A 22,133-nucleotide genomic window follows, 5' to 3' on the forward strand; every position below is an offset into this window, starting at 1 on the left:
TCAATTAGGGTTCCATTAAACCCTAATTAACTAGGAATGAACTTCTACCCATTAAGTCCATACTAGGAATCTAGGCCTTAATTAATTAGATCACATAACAGGGTCAAATCTAATAAAATAACCCAATGTGATAAATTATTAATCTACATACATAACTCATACTTTAATTAAACATATTATTATTTAAATATGTCTAACAATATCATGTTTTTTTATAAAATAAATATTGATTTAAATGTAAATGGGTGCGTGCGTAAAATGGGGATGCCCTTTTACGCATGTATCATGAAACATGGGTGCGTGCGTGCGCATGCGTGTGTGTGAAAAAAAGTAAAATGGGGATGTCCTCTACACGAGAATCTGAAAAATCTATGTTTCATGAGGGCATCTAGTACTCTCCAGATGTCCTTCGTCCAAGCATCCTAGGACGTCTGAAAATTTTTAGATGCTGTGTATTTCACAATATCGTAAAATAAGTACGATAATCCAAATGTCCCCTCCAAAAAAATTTAAGATGCCCGCAAAACAAACGATCCCTTGAAGTCATAGAAAATTTTAAATTAAATTTTAAAAGAAACTACTGAGAACTCGTGTGTTTATTTTGTTTATATATGGTTATAGATTTAAATGTTTTTTTATAGTAAATAAAAAAATAAACTGTAAAAAAATGCGTTATAAAATAAAAAGTTACTAGGAGAAAGAGACTAAATTTGTTGTTTTTGTTTTTGGTAAAATATAATTGTGATCCTATACTTTAAATTTTATTTTAATCTGGTAGCTGTAATTTCTAATGTCAAATTTCAATATTTATACATGCAATGAGTATTAAAATTACTCCATGCAACTAGTTTATTCCAAATATTTTTCTTAAAAAATCAGTTTTTATGAGTATTTACTTTATGAAATTTGAAAATATGTCCACATCAATTGATTTTTTTTAAATAGTGACAAAAATAGGGTTGGAGGAAATATTTTTGAAAATAGGTGTTTTGGAAAAGTATTGACAGATTTAAGGTAGTGAAATCGTGTACTCGGTACATGATTTCCATGTGGCAGACTCTTGTACCGAGTACATGAGTCCATTTAATCCAGTCAGCTGACCACGACTTTTTGACCGTTTAATCCATGTGGCAGACTCAATCTCGCTCTCTCTCACAATTTCGCTCTCTCTTACAATCTCGTTCTCTCTTACTATCTCGCTCTCTCAATCTTGAATGATTGCCACTTATTGCAAGAACATGTCCCTTCTTTAAAGCTTAAAACTTGGGCGTGTTGTCCTTTATAGGAAGAAATCATACTTACGTCAGTTTGTACTTCAAAAGTTTGACTTTCCCTGTCAATGGATGTCATCGTATGTGCCGATGCTCGTTTTTCCCACCTCTTTAGTTTCTTTAGGGCATATTCGGTATATATATCCCTACGATCGAGTGCTTCACTGATTTCTTGTCTCTGCGTTCAAAATACAATATTGTGCGATAGAATGTTAGCCCAACCAAATAAGTAATGGGTAACATTCTAGTACCTTTAAAAACGGCGTTCATGCATTCAGCTGCATTGCTAGTCATCCACCCATAGCGGTACCCACCGTCATATGACTGTGTCTATTTTTCTAAGTCAATGTCTGAAAAAAATTCAAGACATTCAGGGTGTAATTGTTTCAATTATTTCATGCATCGAATGAACTTACGCCTTTGGTGTTGATTTTCGACCTTAAACACCAAATTTTTTAGTTGCTTCGATTTGTATCTTGTATTGAAATTACTGGCAACATGGCGAAGACAATATCGATGGTAAGCTCCGAGTTCACTCCAACCAATTTCTTCATTATTAATTGCAGCAAGAATGCCCTTATGTCTGTCAGAAATCAAGCAAAATCAAAGTTTTGAAAGATTTCAGTGAGGGAAATCGACGGTAAGGAATATGAGTAGTCGTTTCGATGAGGAAGAAGAAGGGTTGGGGCGAAGTTTTTAAGGCGTGGAAATCGTGTACCCGGTACACGACTTAGGGTAATCGTGTTCCCGGTACACGATTTCCTTAGTCATTGCACGCCAGACTGGGCGTGCCAGGTGGCCAGGGAATCGTGTACCTGGTACACGATTTAGGCCTTATCGTATACTGGGTACATGATTTAAACACCTATTTTTGGGAATACTTTCCCCCAACCCTATTTTTGTCTTTATTTATTAAAAAAAAATCCATCAATTGCATGAAAGTTATTGTTACTCTCATTTAAATAAATTCGATAAAAAAAGGACTATAATTTAGTTTTATTGAAAACAGATAAACTAATTTTAAATTTCGAAAAAAAAATAACTTAGAATGAAATGTTGTTTTCAAATATAGAAAAGATGAGTTAACTTATTTACAAATATAGTAAAATGTCAATGTCTCTCGAAGATAGACTGCAACAGACCTTACAATTAAAAGCAATCACCCTATAATAAAATTATAAAATAAATATAAAAGTATAGTATTAAAATGATATTTTTAACTTCAAATTATTATGAGAACTCAAGGGCCGTTTGGATCACAAACATTATTTTATGGATATAAATATTAAATGTCTGTAATTTAAATGTTTGAGATTAATAACGTTTGTGTTTAGATATGATAATTAATGTCTGAAAGTCGAATGAATGTGTTTGATTTACCAATATTATACATAAAAACCAATACCAAATAATTATTTAGTAAAATATAAGACGCAGATGATGTGGTCATAATTAAAATGTAATTAATTATTATATTTTTCTATCGATTAATTATTTATTCACTTAAAATATCAACCAGCGATTTTTTAATCAAACAATTACTTAAATAATTTAATTAAATTAATTAAAAAAACAATAAATTAACTAGAATATTAATAATCCATAAAAAAAATTTATATTAAATATCAAGATAATATAAAATATTATTTGAAATTATTAAGTCTAAATAATATAGTTATTTTTAATAGTTAATTATAATGATGAATTAGTATTACTTTATTAATTAACCATACTTTTTTTATGTCCTAGATTTAAAATCCCACAAACCCATAAAAAAAGTGAAATAATATGAAACAAAAGGGTCGGTTTAGTAAAGAATCTCAATTTTATTTCATGCTTTCAAATTCATTAGGTTAAAAAACATAGGTTTGACAATAATCCACATCTTGTTTATGAAAAACTGTTTTTGAATTATGTGATCCAAATCGTACAAATTTTGAAAACATTATTTTTTGTTTTCATTTTATCCGAATTTTGATTCTTAAAATTTAAAATAGATAATTATATAAAACAAAGATTAAAATATTTAGAAATACAATATATCAAGTTATAAACTCAAAAAATTATTTTAAAAAGATAATATGTATTATAAATTATACAATATTACAGAATAATTATTATATAACTTTTTTAAACACAAAATATGTTTATAAATAAAAAATAATTATAGTCAATTGATAACTACAACTAATTTTATGTAGCATCAAATATATTTTAAAATAACTTTTTAATTATAGTTTAATTTCTGAATTTATTACCAAATATATATATAAAAACATACACTACAATAAAAAAAAAAAAAAAATATATATATATATATTTGTGGAATCCTTTTGACAATTCCTGTGAAACAAATGGCCTTAGGATTAAAGTTGTAATTTAACGAGAGTTGACAACTTGACTCGACAACCCAATTGATAATTACATTCCCATCCACGTTCCATCTTCAAAAGAATAGAACATGTCGAATATCTCGGGTCATAAAATATCCAAATCCGAACAAACAATCCGAAGGACAAACGCTCATCGGGGTATCGGCGCAAGCTGTCAAGCGCCATCGGAATTGAACTCTTCAACTCTCAATCTCAATCCCAATTTCAAGCTCCCACCTCATTTACTTACTGTAAAACGGAAGATCTACAAATCTTTCGACTGTTTCAAGTTCAATCTGATCATACAGAGCATGCTCATAACTGGCATTGACGATCTACTAAACCGGCCTGCTTGATCGCAATCTTAGGGGCGATACACCGACTGCCGACCAAAGGTTGGAATTATTCATCTCTGTTCTTTCACCGTTTGATTTATTCAATCTAGGAGCTGTTGCACGCGGAGCTTTTCACAGTTGACTGATCTTTTGATGCTTATAGCGTTAATTCCGTTTCCTTTTGTTCGAAATTCGAACACGAAATTATTCAGTTCTTCTGTTTACCGAATGGTTTTCGGATGTATCAGCATCCTCAAGATAGTCCTCGATGGTATACTCTGGTTAATTTTGATTTTTTCTTATTTTTGCAGTTATACGTGTTCGCAGCTCAATATTTAGTTACAAGGAGTAGCGTTGAGGTTTTTGGAAAATGCAGCACATTCCAGCAACTCTCGAGGAACAGTTGTTATTGAAAGCAATCAAGGAAGAATGTGCTTGGGAGAGTCTCCCGAAGCGGCTGCAAGCAACATTGTCGTCCAAAGAAGAGTGGCATAGAAGGTTAGAAACATGTGTCGGCTGTCTTTAGGTTTTACTTTGACTTTTCCGATAGCGCAATTATTTAGTAGATTTAGGTACGTTTCCTGTTTCAGGAAACCAAGAGGTGTAAACTATCATAATCTCCTGATAACCGGGGAGTTTGCTCACATGTGATTTTTGCATTTCACTCTTATCCTACTAAATATAGATACTTTACACCTTGTTGGGTTAGAGTTCAAGTACATTAGTAACCAATCACGGAGGTCAATAAGGACAAGAGTATAACAAGGGGCTTAAAAAGAATGAGTTCAAGTTATGGTGGCTACCTATATCGGATTTAGTATTCCACGTGTTTTTTTGACAACCAAATATAGTAGTGTCAGACGTTTGTCCTGTAGGAGTAGTCAAGTTGTGTGAGCTGGGCCAAATACTTATAGACATATATATAAGGACATTCATGTAACGGGGCATCATTAGCCAAAATCTTCTTCCTAGAACTGTAGGGCAAAGTTCGAGCTTTTGTTTAACTATGAATAAATTAGAAAAAGTGTCACCTTCAAATTTTTGTTCAAACACTCTGTTTTATCGTTGTTCTGTTTGATATTGTTTTTGTCACAAGAGACTGACTTATGTACTGTTAAACTCACTTTCTTCCTTATGGTAATTTTACCCCCCTCGATTTTAGTTTGTTAATTATGTTGTAACATCTTGTTTTTGGGCATGTTTGTTATGTTTGCATGCTATTTAATCCACCTTTTGCCTTGTTAACGCTGAGTTTTCTTTTCTCTCATATTTCACGCTTGTGCCCTTGGTAGAACATTCCCTTATGATTATTAATATAAGAACACAAAAGGGGGAAGACAAGAAATGATAATATCTGGCAGTCAAACTCACACAAGAGCACTACAGTTGACACAATCAACAACAAAGGATCATTGCAAATTTGATTACATAGAGAACGTGAATTAGAGGACAAAATTGTCCTCTAATGGATTTCTCCAAAGAATTGTCACCATCTCCCAAAAGTTATCATCCTCTTTAGATGAATCTCCTGTTTATTTCCAACCACGATTTCCAAAGAAGAGATTTTGATGCATTGATCTAAAAGGGGTTTCCTCTTATCCTTGAATGGATATCTCCAAAGAATTTGCTTCAATACTTCTCCACATGCCAAAAATGTAGAGCAAGAGACACCACCATTTAAAGATGTCAGTTTAAGAATAAATGATTGATTATTCTAATCCCGTTTATGCACAAGATGCACCAATTTGGTAAAAGTAAGATATTAGGGTGGATTATTATTATTATTACTATTACTATTATTATTATTATTGAGTTCATGACTCCTCTCAAACATGAAGTGTTCAGATGAAAAAAATTCTTCACTGAGTTCAATGGGGAGTCAGGTGGTGTAAGAACTACTTTTGAGCTTAACAACAAATGAGAGAGGAGATTCGAACTTTTGACTTCTTGGTTGAGGGCATATGCCTAAATCAGTTGAACTTTACTTCGGTTGGCAGGTGGGGAACTATTTGCTAGTGAAATTACCTAAAAACCTTTGATAAGACCTTTTGATTTGTCATGAATGGTCCTTTATTCATCTCTGAAGAAGTAAAAGATGGAAGAGTTATGGATTATGTTGTCTAGTGGCTTGAAAATATTGAGACTTGTCCCCTTGGATTAAAGTTTTTACATGGAGGTATGTCAATATCTCCCATTTGTTTCTTCAACTTTGATTTTTTGTGTCATTACTTTGTACAAGAAATTATTTGGTTCTGAAACTACACTTCATGGTCTATGCTGATTGGAGTATTTCTGCCATTGCCTATGCCTAGTGCTTGGCTTGGGAAGACTCTCATTTTCTCTCACTCCATCTTGTCAAATAAGAATTCTTCATTTTCTCTTTCTTCAACCAGAGTTTTTCACGTGTTTATAGAAAACAATTTTGTTCTTGTGTAATTCTCAAAAAAATAATTTATTTATTGCAGATATATTTCCTTAGCGACAGCACATTTGGTATTCATCCAAAGTTTGAACTTAAATTGGTGATTTCCCTGTCACTTAACCAATGAAAAAGTTGGCAGGCTGGCAGCAATTTAAACATCGACAGTTGACAGATTTTAATGCTAAAATATATGAGCATTAATAATTTAAGCTCCCCTGATTTATTAAATGGGATCACTTCTTTTATGCTGATGCATGTTAATTTCATGCAGGATTATTGACCACTGTATAAAGAAGAGACTCCAATGGAACACTAGTTTTGCTCGCAAAGTATGCAAAGAAAGTGAATATTATGAAGATATGATGCGGTATCTGCGAAGGAACCTAGCGGTCTGTGTTGTAGCAATAGCTCTCCTACTATTTATCAAATTAGTGCCACTTTGATTATTGCTAGAGTTCTATTGCAGTATAGATTTCTACCTAAATTGCTTGCGAGGCACAACTATAAAATTTTTTTTTCTCAGAGATGGTTGTGATGTTTTGAACTTGATAGTCCATGTTTTATACTTTTATCAACTTGGAGTATTGCCACACAAGGATTGTAGAAAGACTGGTTTTTACGTTTATTCTGAAACAAAACCAGTCATGCTGTAAAACAAAATCCTAAGTTTGTCGGGGTCCTAACTGAAGGGTTGTACATAGTGGCAATTGTCCTTTTGGGTCCATTCGTTTATAATATTAAGTATCTCATATATCTTGACCGCAAATAGTTGGCAATCAGTAGTTCTGGATCCAAAGAAGGTTGAGAGTCTCAGGGAAGGACTTTTGAGTACAAAAAGGGTATTTGGGATCTGAACTATGTTAGAATTTTTGGACCAGAAAATCACATTGGCATGCACACATATCGCACTGCACCACCTTGTTTAAATTTTCTTTTACCATTTGTGTATAAAACAACGTTGTTTTTCTTGCAGCTATTTCCTTATCACCTTGCGGAGTATGTTTGCCGTGTAATGAGAATATCGCCATTTAGATATTACTGCGATATGATATTTGAGGTCATGAAAAATGGTAAGAGCCTTCTTACAACCTATGCAATGCACTTGTTGTGGAACTATTGTAAGTTTATTATTTAAGAATTAATTAAGTGTACTATACCAAGTTCTTAAGAATTAATCAGACAGTTAAATAAGTCATAATCTAGTAGCTAAAACCTTTGAGGTTTGTGATAATTCATCATGGTATGAGTATGACTGACTTCAGATATCTGCTTGCATGTTCCTTCCCCATTTTTACATTCATTGCGTGAATGATGCACATTATGAATTCAAGTAATATTGGAATCTACAAGTAATTGACAGGACATTTATATATTGAATGGAATATGATTTGCGCCTCATAGGTTAAACCAAATGGTCATGGAACAAAAGGTTCCAAATATCTTTTCAAGTTTACAAATTACTGAATTTTGTAGGGTTGTAAGTTTGTTCCAACTTTGAACTTGGTGACCACTAACGGGTGGGAGACTTGCATTTATTTTTATTTTTATTTTTAAATAAGGAACAATTCCATTAATGGTTTGAAATTACAAAAGAAGGGCAATGCCCCAATAAAAAAGTAGTTACATAAAACCTTTCCAATTGGTAAGGAGACAATTATAGCTATATTGATGAAAAAGAGGAGAACATGTAAACCAGGATACAACCAACAGAACTATAGTGTAAAAACAGGGTGAAACTGTAGTTTCTTATCTTGAAAGATTGGACAGGTTCCTTTCTTGCTAATACTCCAACAGAAAGCTTTAATGAAATTCATCCAAATAAACTTTTTTCCTTTTTAAAGGGGTGATGTCGAATCTTATGACATAGCAGAAGGGTGGGATCATTTGGAAGGACTCTGGACTAGCCAAAAGTATTGAGAATAATATCCCGAAAAGGTAGCACATAATCACATAAGAGAAGCATGTGGCCTTGTGTTTACAAGCTATTCTTACAAAGAAAGATTCTATTGGGGGAGAGAGACATATATGACATTCTCCTTTGTGTCTTTGAGTGTTGATGGCTCTATGACTAACTTCCCACAGAAAGAACTTTACTTTCTTTGGATAGTGATCACTCCAAATTAAATCACATAGTTCATAGAGAGAGATTCATCTTGAGCAATGTCAGACGTACATTAAAAGGTAATATAAAATATACCATTGGATTCAATCTTCCATAAACTTCTATCCAATCTGTGAGATAGATGGACAGAAGAGCGATCGTGTGTTAAGGCTGCAAACTCAACAATTTCAGCATATTTCAAGTTAAACCCAAATATGAGACAACAGCATGTTTGTCACGAGTAAGAGCATATAACAATGAGAATCTGTTAGCCGTAGTGTCCTCTCTAAGCCAGATATCGCTCCAGAAAGAAACAGAAGCACCGTCCCCAATTTTGAAACATACATGATCAAATATTAGATTGTAGGACTTCATAATAGCCTTCCATGGACTTTTAGCAGAAACGATAACGGAGAGTGCCAGTTTACAGTTCATAGGGGTGGTTCCATATTTAGCATCGACAACCTTCCTCCGTAGGGTGTTTTCTCATTGATTTACCTCCTCCAAATCCATTTGGTGAGAAGGGTGGAATTACAAGTCTTCAGATTGTATCATCCAAGACCACCGGCTCCTTAGGATGGGAGACTTAGGTATCAAATTAAGAAAAAATGTTGGAAGAATTTTCTGCCATTAATTTGCATTGGTCAAATTTGAGTTCCTGGAGTTTCCTTAAATCTCTTCCTCCAATTAGTATTTTTTCCTACGATGCATGGTGGTCCTAAATTTATTCTGTCATTCCGTAGTGGCTTGCTTTTTCTTGAAAGACGGGAAGTGGTGGCTTTTGATAAATATTGTGACTTGATAAAATGAATGTTTAGATCAAGTCAAGGGTATTGTAATGTTTTGTTGGAACATATACTATTCTTTGTTTCATCCCTTCTCTTCTTCAGCATCCCATATCCTTTTGATGGCTCTTGATAATTACTGTGACTTGATAATTTATGTGTGCTTTTATTTACTTGCAGAGAATCCTTATGATAGCATCCCAAATTTTAGTGCGGCTGATGCATTGCGGTTGACAGGAATTGGCAGAAATGAATTTATTGATATCATGAATAAATGTAGATCCAAGGTACGGAGTTATGTTTATAGGTTAATTATGTAAATCTAATTGTGACCAAACTTATAAATTGATTACACTTGTTTAAGGCACATGTAGTCACTATTTTCTAATAGTATTCTTATCGAAATGTGCTGAAATACTTGTTGTCTGTCTGTGCTTAGAAGGCCTTGTACATATTCCAATGAATACATAAGTTGTGCTATCGATGATTGGCTTACTGTTAGTTGGTTTGGTAACAAACTAGTTATAGGCTCATAGTAACACCGATTATGTTTTAGCCAATATTTCTTCAAATATTGGCCACACCAGTCTAACGAAGAACCACTGGTGTAAAACAGTAAAGGAGGGGGTTTATTTATTTATTTTTTACTGATAAGAAACTGATTTTTTGTTATCAAAGGAAAGGTGTTTGTCAGGATCACTAAAAAAAAGGGTAAATATCAATTTATACCCTTGAACTTTGGGGCTGTATCAATTTAAACGCCAAACTAATAGTCGTATCAATTTAAACCTTGAACTTTGGGATAATATCAATTTAAACACCAAACTAATAATTGTATCAATTTAAATCTTGAACTTTCATAAGTATATTAGTTTAAACCCCGAACTTTCATAAGTATATCAATTTAAACCCTGTATCATAATTATCACCATAATTATTGTGAAGAAACACCTACAAGAATTAGCCTTGGACAGTTTTTTTTTGAAAATGTATGTGTAGCCAAAAATAGACCACACCTAAAATCGGGTCAAATTATAATTGTTCAAGTTAAGTGGATTCAAATAAAACATAACGAAGGGTTTAAATTGATACAATAATTAGCTTGGAGTTTAAATTGATACACTTGTGAGAGTTCAGAGTTTAAATTGATACAATTATTAGTTTAGGGTTTAAACCTCCAAAGTTCGGGGGTGTAAATTGATATTTGCCCAAAGAAAAAAAGAGCAAATATCATCTTACTGGTAGTAGTACAAATGGAAGGGGAAATCGTCAGGCTAGATGGGTACTGTGGAGCGACCATTGTAAGAGGAGGTTTTAGGCACACGAATTGAAATAGAAAAATGAATTTGATTGCTCTTGTTAAGCAAGAGCTTGTGGAGGTTCCCATTTGGGAGAGTTTCTCTTTTGCATACGGTAATTGTGAGTAAATATGGTCAAGTCCAGGATAAACGATCATTTGTTCTTTGAGACAACATATTACCGTGTTTACACTTGCATAGTCAATTTAGATGTAGTTTAGTAGTCCATAGGGTGTGAAAAAAAAAAGTTCAGTAGTCCATAGACCTACTAATTTTACCACCTATCTATTGAATTGGGATGCAAGATCTTGTATTTCCCAAAAAGACGTTTGTCGAGCATGTGATGAAGGTTTTTGACCTTACTTGTGGTAAATTCTATCGGCGAGGAGATGAAAGCTATTATTATTGTTATTATTTTTTTGGAAATAGAAACTTTTCGTTGATGAATGAAATAGGTGGTTACAAGAAATCTCGCCAATGAGAGAGAAAGAAAAACTATAAAAATTTAAAGAAGACTCAGAATTACACCGATTGAAAGCATGAGTAAGCACGAATTCAAAAAAATTGTCAAAAGGAAAGAATGTGTCTCTAAAGATGCGGCCATTGCGATCACCTCAAGGGTCCAAAAGAAACTTCTTATAATAGCCAACCAAAGAATTCTTCTAGAACCACCAAAGGGATGCTCCACGAACAGAGTAGCCAAGAGATCAAAAATAGAATTAGGGTGAGCCAAATACCAGCCAAAAGCATCCAAAATGATATCCTAAAACGACCGTGCAAGGGAGCAATGAGCAAATAAATGAGTCTGAGATTCAGAAATATGGCAACACATAGAGCAACAAGAAGGGGAGAGATGCATATAAGGCATATGACGTTGCAATCTATCAGCTGTATTTATAGCTCCAAGACTGGGTTCCCATAAAAAAATTTTAATCTTCTTTGGATAGAAGTCCTTCCAAATCGCATAATAGAGGTCCTTCCAGTGAGGATCGACAGAACCAGTCAAATCGACCATAAAAGAATTGACAATATAGCAGCCTGAAGAGTCTAAAGGTCAGATCCAGACATCAGCAATAGAATGGTGTTTTACATGTGAGATGGTGCGATAAGACATGCCATTATGAAATTTCCTAATCTTTAAGATTACGAGGAAGGTGAAGGTCCCAAGAATTAGTATAAGCAATCCAGACATCCGCCACCATATCATTAGGATGAAGGGCAAGATAGAACAGGCGAGGGAAAGTAGTAGATAAAATACCACAACTAAGCCAAGGATCCATCTAAAAAGAGGTAGTAGCACCATCTCCAATACGTTGATGAACACGACTAGCAATCAACCCAATGTTCTGACAAATATATCTTTAAGGGGAAAGATAAGAACCTTGATATCTAGAAGATGACCAACCTCTAGTAGGCAAATGATGTTTAGCTACAATAACTTTCCGCCGTAACGCATTAGGTTCAGTAAGAAAATGCCGGATCCATTTAGCTAGAAGCACAAAATTCCGGTGATTGAAATTACCAATATCAAGGCCACCCATCAATTTGGCACGCTGTGTAGTTTCCCAATTCACATTATGCATACCACCCAATAGCGGAAGCTAACTTGAGGAAAGCTCAGGGCAAGAGACAAACAATCGAGGCAAATTTGGCTCTCAGACGAGCTAGGACACGAGTAGAGGCTATCAATGGCGTACCTAGTTAATGCGTCTAAATAATCAAGTGAAATGAAATTTTCATGGAAAAAAGAATTACAATTAAAAAATGAAATAAATATAGATAAATATAGAGTGGGATGGAAAAGATAGAAAATCACTAGAACAAAGTTGAATAGAAAAACTTATTAGATACCATCCCAAAAGAAATAGCGGACGAATTTATCCAACAGAGAAATGACAGAGCTGGGAGCTCGAAACAAAGATAAGTAGTATGTAGGCAAATTAGACGAAGTAGCCTGAATAAGTGTATGTCTGCCACCTTTTGAGATATATGCACATTTCCAGTTATGAAGCTTTTGCTTAATTTTCTCAACAAGGAGCCAAAAAGCCATATACTTAGAATTACCAGCAAGAGACAAATCTAGATAAGAAGACGGCCGGGAGCCCCTCTTAAAACCAAAAGTGTAAATTACCGAGTTTGAAAGATAGTGAATGCAACTAGAGAGAACAACGTTCTTGACTTTTATTTGGGTTTTTCAGTCTGATGTTTAATTTTGGTTCCTTGTTGAAGAGGTTTTAGTATTATTTGGATTTCTATTTATTTCCTTTGCATTTGTTTTGTGGAGCTTTGTACCTTTTGAGCATTAGCCTCTTTTTATTATTAAAAAAAAAAAAAAAAACAACCGGAGAGAAGAAAAGTATTGATCAAAGATGAGTGTACCTACAAATGTTAAGCCGATGTAATTGCCATGTTTAATGACTTGACTGTTTCTCAAGTTGAGGATGGAGATTTCTCTCTAACTGCTGACGTGATCCATAATACCCAGGGACCTCATTGAACCACTGCCAAAAACTAGTAAAAATATGGAAAGCACAAATGAAGTGTTTAGATTTATATACATGTTCACTACAGATGCACCTCTGTGGCCAGAAAGCCATAAATTTTCATTTAATTTATTACGTACATTTACACTGGTATTGTCATTTTTCCACCTGCAAATATTGGTTTGTGTTCACATCACACGTGGAACTTTTTCTCAATCATTCTAATACGTTGAGTTTGTTTGTGCAATAATTATCTCTCTTCCTTTGAATTTTCAGAAAATTATGTGGAAGTTAAACAAGTCAATTGCAAGAGAACTTTTACCGAACCAACCTATTGATTTTGTTATCGAACCATGGTGGGGAGTTTGTCTTGTAAACTTCACGCTGGAAGAATTTAAGGTAAAGTTCAAAAGAATCTTAGTGTGCAACAAACATTAAATTGATTTGAATTTTTGCTATTTTTAAAAAATGTAGAAACTCTCAGAAGAAGAAATGGCAACAATTGACAAAGTTTGTAAGGAGGAGGCTAATTCATTTATTCTCTTCGACCCAGACATTGTAAAAGGTCTCTTCAGAAGGGGACTGATCTACTTTGATGTTCCTGTTTATCCAGATGACCGTTTTAAGGGTAAGCAATCAATTTTGGAATATATGTTAATTTTTTTGGGTTGGATGAGAGATGGATTTCTTCAATTTGGTACGCTTCCTGTCAGACATTTTTCTGGACTGACGCCTGAAAACCCTCCAATTAGTGTATGGACTTTGTATCTCATATTCAATTTAGAAGTCAGCTCTCCTGTTTGCTGGTTTATCTCATTCAACCATATGCTAATGCCGTACCATTCTTTGGCTACTACTGCTGTTCCTTTGAGATTCTTTACAAAATGTTTATTTCAGTATGTGATATCATTTTATGTATGCATTAAGTGTCTGGTTTGACAATATAATAACAGTTTTGTGGTCTTAAACTTGGCTAGTAGACTTCTGTTAAACTTGGAACCATTCCTGTCCCATGTAACTTGTAAGAGACGATTAATTGGAGATACTAATACCTTTAGTGATACAGTTTCAAGGCTTGAAGGGTTTGTTTCCAACCGAGAACAGTCCTACGAAGACCCGATTGAGGAGTAAGGCAATTATCTGCAGCAGCTTGTTTATTTTCTTTTTAGTATTATCTCTGATTGGGCCTTATGAAGAAAAGTCTATTATTCAGGTTATTGTATGCAGTTTTTGTTGTTTCAAGTGAAAATGCAACTGTGGCTGAACTGGCAGCGACATTACAGGCTGACTTATTGCAGCTCCAGGCTGCTGCATCTTTTGCTTGTAGATTGGGATGGGCAGTAAAAGTAATTGATCCAGCATCCGTTCTTCAAGATACTAGCATACCTAATTCTCCCAGGACAATTTTTGGTGATGAGGATGCCTCTCTAGCTGCTTCAGGTTCATCAAACATGTTTTCTGATGGTGATGGTTCTCAACAAGGGTATTCTGGGACAGATGGTTTGGGACCAGATTCTGCTCATCGTGTTGCTTTTGTTGTAGATGCTAATATAACATCATATCTCATGATGGGGTCAGTTTCACCAGGTCTGTCTTTTAGATTCACCAGGTTTGTCTTGTAGCTTTTTATTGGTGTTTTCTTTAATACTTGTTTTTTTATAATAATAATAATGGTAATAATTTTATTTGTACAAGTGTCTTTTTCCTCTTTGACTTTATGATCAAACTAAAGAAACAAAATTTATTGAAAGAAACGAACCCACCAAGAGAATAGAACACAATATCCTACAAAGAGAATTGAAAAGCTGGTTAGGGCAACTGATACTTTATCTTGTGAGATTGGATAAACCCTTTGCCTTTTACTGAGACTTCATTATCAAATGCCTGAGGAATATAAAGCCTTTGTTTTAATTGTTGCAATTGGATGGGATACATTTATGGTTGTCTTGATGATCTCAGTTTCTGTTGACAGTGTGTTTATTAAAATGCTTCGAAAGGAAGTACTTTTAGTGATTTCATATCCAAAATCAAACCACGTTAGTTCAATATAATTTCAAATGCTCTCAATTGGTGGCGGCCCAATTTCCAAAACCAATATTTTCTTCTGATTATGTAACTATAGCCGATTCAGTTCTCTTTATTTATGAATGTTTCACTTTTTAATTTGTTCCAGTCCCTCAGTTCCCTCCATCAAGGTGGAAAATCTTGAGGGATGGAGGAAATTAACTATTTTTCAAATCTCCAGTTCTGAGTCCTAATTTACTGGATATCTCATAAACTACTGTGTATTATGCTTTTCCAGCTTTATGAATATTTGTTAAAAAAAAAAAAAAAAAAAAAAAAAGAAAAAGAAGAAGAAGAAGAAGAAGAAGAAGAAAGAAACTGGCGTAGAAAGAGATAGGTGGGGATGTAGATATACGGCATTTTGTAGAAAATTTAACACGACCTACAACTTGCCTCCCATCTTCTTCTACACTTGTTCCATTTTCCCGTAGGTGGCTTAACTAGTGCTGTCCTTGTATCTTCGTGCCCTACTTTGTAATACATGTTGCTTTATATTTATTAATGTGTAAGCTTACGCATTTGGAATCCTTATTGTTGCTTTTAATTGTTTTGTCAGGACTGAAATCCCATGCTGTAACCTTGTATGAAGCGGGAAAACTAGGCCATGCTTGCATCGCAGATCTTTGCAAAGATCTAACTACCTTAGAAGGAGCAAAATTTGAGGGTGAACTGCAGGAATTTGCAAACCATGCATTTAGCCTACGTTGTGTTTTGGAATGTTTATTGGTAGGTGGAGTTGCCATTAATGTGAAAGGAGAGGAGGGAACCTGTGAAAAACAAGATGGAGAAGCTGCTGACAACAATGAATCTTCATCTTTGATAACAGACACTGCTTCAATTGAAAAGTTAGAATCCTTGACTGCGGATGATCAGAAATGTGCTGATGATTCTAGCAGTTCTGCGGTGCTTCTTGAGGGTTCTGCCTTATCTGAATCTCTTGAAAACAATACTGGGGCTGATATGAATTCTGCTACCTCTTTAGATAGTGGGATATCCTCTAGTCAAGCATCTGACCCAGTTCCTCATCTCCGAATTGATAACAAATCAATGCAGATTGATGAGCTAGATATTGGAGGAGAGTCATTCAAGAGAATAAAGAAATATCAAGTTGATATTCTTCGCTGTGAAAGCCTGGCTTCTCTTGCTCCTTCAACGTTAAATCGGCTGTTTCTTCGCGACTATGATGTTGTTGTTTCTATGATTCCTCTTCCTCCTTCATCAGTTCTTCCTGGACCAACAGGTCCTATCCATTTTGGTCCTCCATCTTATTCATCTATGACACCTTGGATGAAATTGGTTTTATATTCAACTGTATCCAGTGGGCCACTGTCAGTTATACTAATGAAAGGCCAATGTTTGCGCATGCTTCCTGCACCATTGGCTGGATGTGAGAAAGCTCTAATATGGTCTTGGGATGGTTCAAATATTGGTGGCCTGGGAGGAAAATTTGAAGGAAATTTTGTGAAAGGAAGTGTACTTTTACATTGTTTAAACGCACTTCTCAAACATTCAGCTGTATTGGTGCAGCCCCTTAGTAAATATGATCTTAATAAAACTGGGAGAGCTATTACCGTCGATGTTCCTTTACCCTTAAAAAATTCTGATGGCTCAATTGCTCAAGTAGGTAATGATCTGGGTCTATCTGAAGAAGAGATTTCCGACTTGAACTCCTTATTAATTGTTTTAGCAAACAAGATAGAACTGTGGACGGTTGGTTATATTCGGCTGTTGAAACTCTACAAAGAAAGGGAGTTGGAGAACTTTTCTTCGGATGAAAAGACCTATGAATGGGTGCCATTGAGTGTAGAATTTGGGATACCACTTTTTAGTCCCAAGTTATGTGATAGTATTTGTAAAAGAGTGGTCTCGTCTGAATTACTTCAATCAGATCTACTGCATAAGCATCATGAAGCCATGCAAGGATTGAGAAAGAGATTACGTGATGTTTGTGCGGAATACCAAGCAACAGGTCCAGCTGCTAGACTTTTGTATCAGAAGGAACAACCTAAAGAACTTTCCAAACAACTTATGAACTATGCTAGTGGAAGGTGGAATCCACTAGTGGACCCTTCATCTCCTATTTCAGGAGCTGGGAATGAACATCAGAGACTTAAGCTTGCTAATCGGCATCGCTGTCGTACTGAAGTTTTGAGTTTTGATGGTGCCATTCTTAGGTCTGTCTACATTTCTTCACCTAAAAACAATTTCTATGAAATCTCACCTCCAGGATTTCATTTAGATTTGTTAGCTGTTTGTTTAGAGTCTGCTAATTTTTAAGTCACCAACTTTGACCTTCCTGTTCTGGCATAGTTTATCTTCTGTGAGGTGGATTTTTTAAATAATAATAATAATAATAATAATAATTTTAGATTTTTATCCTTTTATTCACGTTCCTAAGAGTATTAGGTTCACACTGACGAGATATAATTGTCATCAATCATCATTGTAGAGCTGTAGAGGCAATGGTTTTACAATATCTCGCGCTAATGGTATGAATGATATTTTCAGATCCTATGCTCTATCTCCCGTGTATGAGGCTGCCACAAGGCCAATTGAAGAAGCCCTTCCTGCTAATTCGACAAAAGGTGAATCAGATGAAGCGGACAGCAAGGAAGTAGTACTCCCCGGTGTGAATATGATTTTTGATGGTACCGAGTTACATCCTTTCGATATAGGTGCTTGCCAGCAGGCTCGTCAACCAATTGCCTTAGTAGCAGAAGCAGCTGCAGCCTCAGCAGCAGCCGCAACTAAATAGGCTTTGGGTAGAAGAATAGACAAGGTAATGCAAGTGAAGTGAAGCCTGACAAGTGAGATCGTATTCACTGTCTATTTCTATTCTGATCTTTTTCATATGTTCATCTTTGGGTGAGTAACCTGAATGAAAGTTCAAGATTAGCTTCGAGGTAATGATTAGTGTTTACTTTGTTGGCCTATCGTACCCATCACGAGCATATTGCCCTGGGATGCATATATAGTTACCACTGTTTGTTCGTATCTCATGATAGCTTCTAAATGCTGCCTGTTCAAATTGTTTATTTTTTTACCCATAATTTGAAGGTTTCTTTTTCCCCTTGGTGTAGTATAGATCTTGAACCGATCAAAGCTATCATATTATGATTGCTTGTTTTTTAAACGGACTTATTTGTTTGTGAGAATTTCCTCAATGGCAGCAGCTTTGAAGAGTTCTGTTAAAGAGGTGGTTTAATTTGAAGCTTTAACGAATAACGACGGTTCTCAATTATTATTAGTACTTTTTGTTTAACAAGTGGAGTGGTGGACTCGAACCTTTGACCTCTTGACTCAGAGCATGTGGTTAGACCTGTTGAACTATGTTCATGTTGTGACTTCTTCAATTTAGTATCAAGAACTCTGCATGAGTAGAAGAGAGATTTCTCATTGTATTTTAGGCTAAGAACGTGTTCATGACTTATACTGTCAGTTAGAAAGGTGAAAAAGTAATCTAAATGATTGCAGTGAAAAACATGGAACAAGAATCTTGTATTGTTGAGCTAAGACAATCAGTTTAAAAGGGGAGAACAATTTTTTATTACACATTTTTCATTTTTATTAATATTTATTATCTTTTCATTTCTATCCTCATATATATCATCACAGGATCATCAGATGTGTGGGCTTTCTCTTTCATTTTCATTTAGACTGATGATTTTTAGGTTAACTTACAAATTTGGTCTATGTAATTTGAAAAAAAGTTAAAATTTAGTTGTTAGGGTTGTAAAAGTTAAATTCCATTTTTTTGATATTTACATACAACCTATCAACTGTAATCAATTCGAGAGGGTTATAATTTCACCACACTTAGACTGATTTCTCCAAGAAAAGAACCAACTCTGGTGATTACAAAACTATTCATATAAAGAAACCAACCGAATCAACCGATGAAGTTATAACTCCTTTTAACTAGAAAATTATTAAAATAAAAAAAGGGCCACTAACAATCCCATAAGAAAAACTACTAGTTGCCCTTATTGCTTGTGATGAAATTCTCTTTTACCCCTTCTAGCATAAAGATTCACAATTGGAAGTTTAACAAAATAGTCCCACCATAAAACTATTTAGGTGGATTTTATGACCATAAGAATGTATTTCAAGGACTAAATTTAAACTTCTAATTTAATATAATTTTGATTTTATAAAATACTTTTATCAAAAAGAGGAAATTCATGGTCCATTTGATAACGTTTTCATTTCTTGTTTCCTGTTTCTCAATTTTTAAGAAACTGACTTGTTTAATAACTATTCACGTTTCTTGTTCCTAAAATTTGAGAAATGTTCCTAAAAATGAGGTCAAAATTGAGGGACTACACAAAATAGTTCCTCAATTTCTATTCTTATTTTATTTAAAATTCCTAAATTATACTAAAATGGGGATTTGACTAGTTGGTGAGAAAGCTGACCCATATCACTTATCAACTCTATGGTCTTGGGACCAAAATCTCATTTGAGACTTTTTCATTTCATTTTTCTTTCTTTTATTTTCCTTTTTCTCTCTATATATATATTTATTTCTTTTCTTCTTTCTTTATATATATTTTTATATTTATTTTATAACTATTCATTTCTTTTATTTATATTTATTCTCTTTATTATTTTTATATCTATATGTTAATCTAATTTTAAATTTTGAATTTTCGAATATTTAGATTTATATATTATTTTGATTTTTAAATATCAAATTTTCAATAGGTTATTTTTAAATATAGAAAAATTAACCAAAATATGTACAAATATAGCAAATTTAATTTTGAATTTTGAATTTTTAAATATTTAGATTTATATATTATTTTAATTTTCAAATTTCAAATTTTCAATAAGATTGTTTTCATATATAGGTAAATAAACTAAAATATTTATAAATATGATAAATTTAATTTTGAATTTTGAATTTTCAAATATTTAGATTTATATATAATTTTGATTTTCAGATTTCAAATTTTCAAAGGATTGTTTTCAAATATAGGAAAATTCACCAACGTATTTACAAATATAGTAAAATTTCTTTGTCTATCACAGTCTAACACGGATAGACTGTGGTATATTGCTATTATTTATAAATATTTTTAATAGTTTTGTCATTTAAAATAATTTTTCTCTTCAATATGTGTATATAAACATTTTTTGAATTTTGAATTTTAAGTTTTGCAATATGCATATATATATAATTTTTTTCTTAAAAAAAAATTCTTATATATGAAACCAATTATAATTTTAAAATAATATACATTTTGTTTACTAAAGTATTCATTTAGGTTCGTTTTGATATTTTTACAATCACGACATTTACATAATAATATAATTAAGTTAGATTTGAGTCTATATTATTTAAATTTTAAAACAAATGACTTGAGTGAGAAATAATATTGTAAATCAAAATTTAGCAATGTATCAATGATAGAAACAATTATATTATCGATATTAATTTTATATCGGAACTAATTTGTATTTGATAGTTTAAATATTTGATAATTATTTTTTATATTTTAACGCATGCTATATATCTTTTTATTTTATATAATTAGATTATATTTAAACTATACAATATGGAAAAAATACAAGAAACGAAAAACAATAAATAGTTATCAAACAAGTTTATGTTCTTATTTATTTTCTTCGAGAAATAGGAAATAGGAACAGTTATAAAAAAATCGACTGATCAGTATTGTTAAAAAGAAAAAAAAAAACTAAATAACGACTCCCCCAATCCAAATATTATTAAAAAGAGAAAAAAAAACCTACTTTACGAAAATTAGATGTTTTTCTATGTTCAAATTGGAAAATTGGATTGAGATGTGTTTTTGAATGCACTATGATTGTCGAGTAGTTGAGATATATTTCAGATTAAAGATCGTCATTGTTATTATTATTATATGTTTGGACTTTTTGTATAATAGGAGTGGAGGATTTGAACCATATTTTTTGGTCACTAACATATAACGGATGACAATTGAGTTATGCTCGCATTGACTATTATATGTTTGAATTCAACATTTAGCTTTGAATTATATATATGAATAATTTGATAGAAAATTATTTTGTTCAGGATATTTGACTATTTTCTCTTTAATTCAAATTGTCCAATGGATTAAGTATTTGAAAAAAATATTTATATTTTCTTAGTGAAAAATTTAAATATTTAAATAAATATTTTCAATAGTAAATATTTTAGTTAATTAAATTTTTTAAAGAAACAAATAGAAAAAAATTTCGGCTGAAATCTCCGTATCGATTCTTGCAAAATTCTCCATTTAATTTTATAGGAACGAGAAATAAAATGAGTAGGTGGGACGAAGATGGAGAGATCATCAAGGTCCCGCTCTCCCTGTGAATATTTTTAGTACCGTTCTTACAATAAAAATAAAAAGGATTAGAGTTACTTAACGTGAAAAGTTATTATTTTTTTTTTCAGAAATCGATTAAACTAAAAAATAAAACTAAATACTTGAATGGAATCTAATTAAAAACAATAAAAATTACCATTAATGAATAAACGAATTTCAAATTTCAATTAATATTTTACTTGGTAATATATAGAAGAAATTTTAGGGCTCTTTTTAAATATATATATATAAATATGTTTGGGAATTTTCTTTTTATAAGAATTTATCAGGAAAACATTAAAATAAAATTGGTTATGTTCTCTAATTTTTAAATATTTGTAGTAATTATAAATTATAACAAAACTATACATATTTGCTCATTACATGCTAGTTTTTTTTCTAATTACAAAACTTCACTTGCATTCTATGTTGAATATGTTGATAATTAAGACTAGTAGGTATATAATTCGAATTCACTACCCCCAATTATACTTAAATCAAAATAATTTATGAAGTATTATTGATTATAAAGATTAAATTTTAACTTTTAAAATTATTTAGATTAAATTATATTTTTCTCCGAATCATAGTAACCTAAATTAATAGTTTTCAAATCGATGCAACCTAACAATTTGGTCAAAATTTCTACCCAACTTTCAATTAAATT

At 32.8% G+C, this 22,133-nt stretch overlaps 1 protein-coding gene across 1 annotated transcript; it reads left to right on the top strand.

The window, feature by feature from the left end:
• The first annotated feature begins 3,670 nt into the window (after positions 1-3,670).
• Positions 3,671-18,324, top strand: LOC120085502 (FAM91 carboxy-terminus protein). The gene is made up of 11 exons (XM_039041502.2): positions 3,671-4,038; positions 4,290-4,476; positions 6,672-6,789; positions 7,374-7,470; positions 9,467-9,573; positions 13,344-13,466; positions 13,542-13,695; positions 14,134-14,194; positions 14,281-14,654; positions 15,688-17,305; positions 17,640-18,324. The coding sequence occupies exons 2-11, from the start codon at positions 4,349-4,351 to the stop codon at positions 17,884-17,886; spliced, it is 3,027 nt and encodes a 1,008-aa protein (XP_038897430.1). The 5' UTR covers positions 3,671-4,038; positions 4,290-4,348; the 3' UTR covers positions 17,887-18,324.
• Positions 18,325-22,133: the final 3,809 nt, after the last annotated feature.

The sequence above is a fragment of the Benincasa hispida genome, chromosome 9 (genome assembly GCF_027475165.1).
Source record: "Benincasa hispida cultivar pf3 chromosome 9, pf3_genome.v1.1, whole genome shotgun sequence".
Lineage (NCBI taxonomy): Eukaryota > Viridiplantae > Streptophyta > Magnoliopsida > Cucurbitales > Cucurbitaceae > Benincasa > Benincasa hispida.

Excerpts from the sequence above, each read along its gene's own strand:
- LOC120085502 (XM_039041502.2), top strand. The coding sequence starts at position 4,349 with ATGCAGCACATTCCAGCAACTCTCGAGGAACAGTTGTTATTGAAAGCA. Across the intron at positions 6,790-7,373 it reads ATCTGCGAAGGAACCTAGCG|CTATTTCCTTATCACCTTGC; the intron begins GTCTGTGTTGTA and ends TTTTTCTTGCAG. Across the intron at positions 7,471-9,466 it reads ATTTGAGGTCATGAAAAATG|AGAATCCTTATGATAGCATC; the intron begins GTAAGAGCCTTC and ends ATTTACTTGCAG.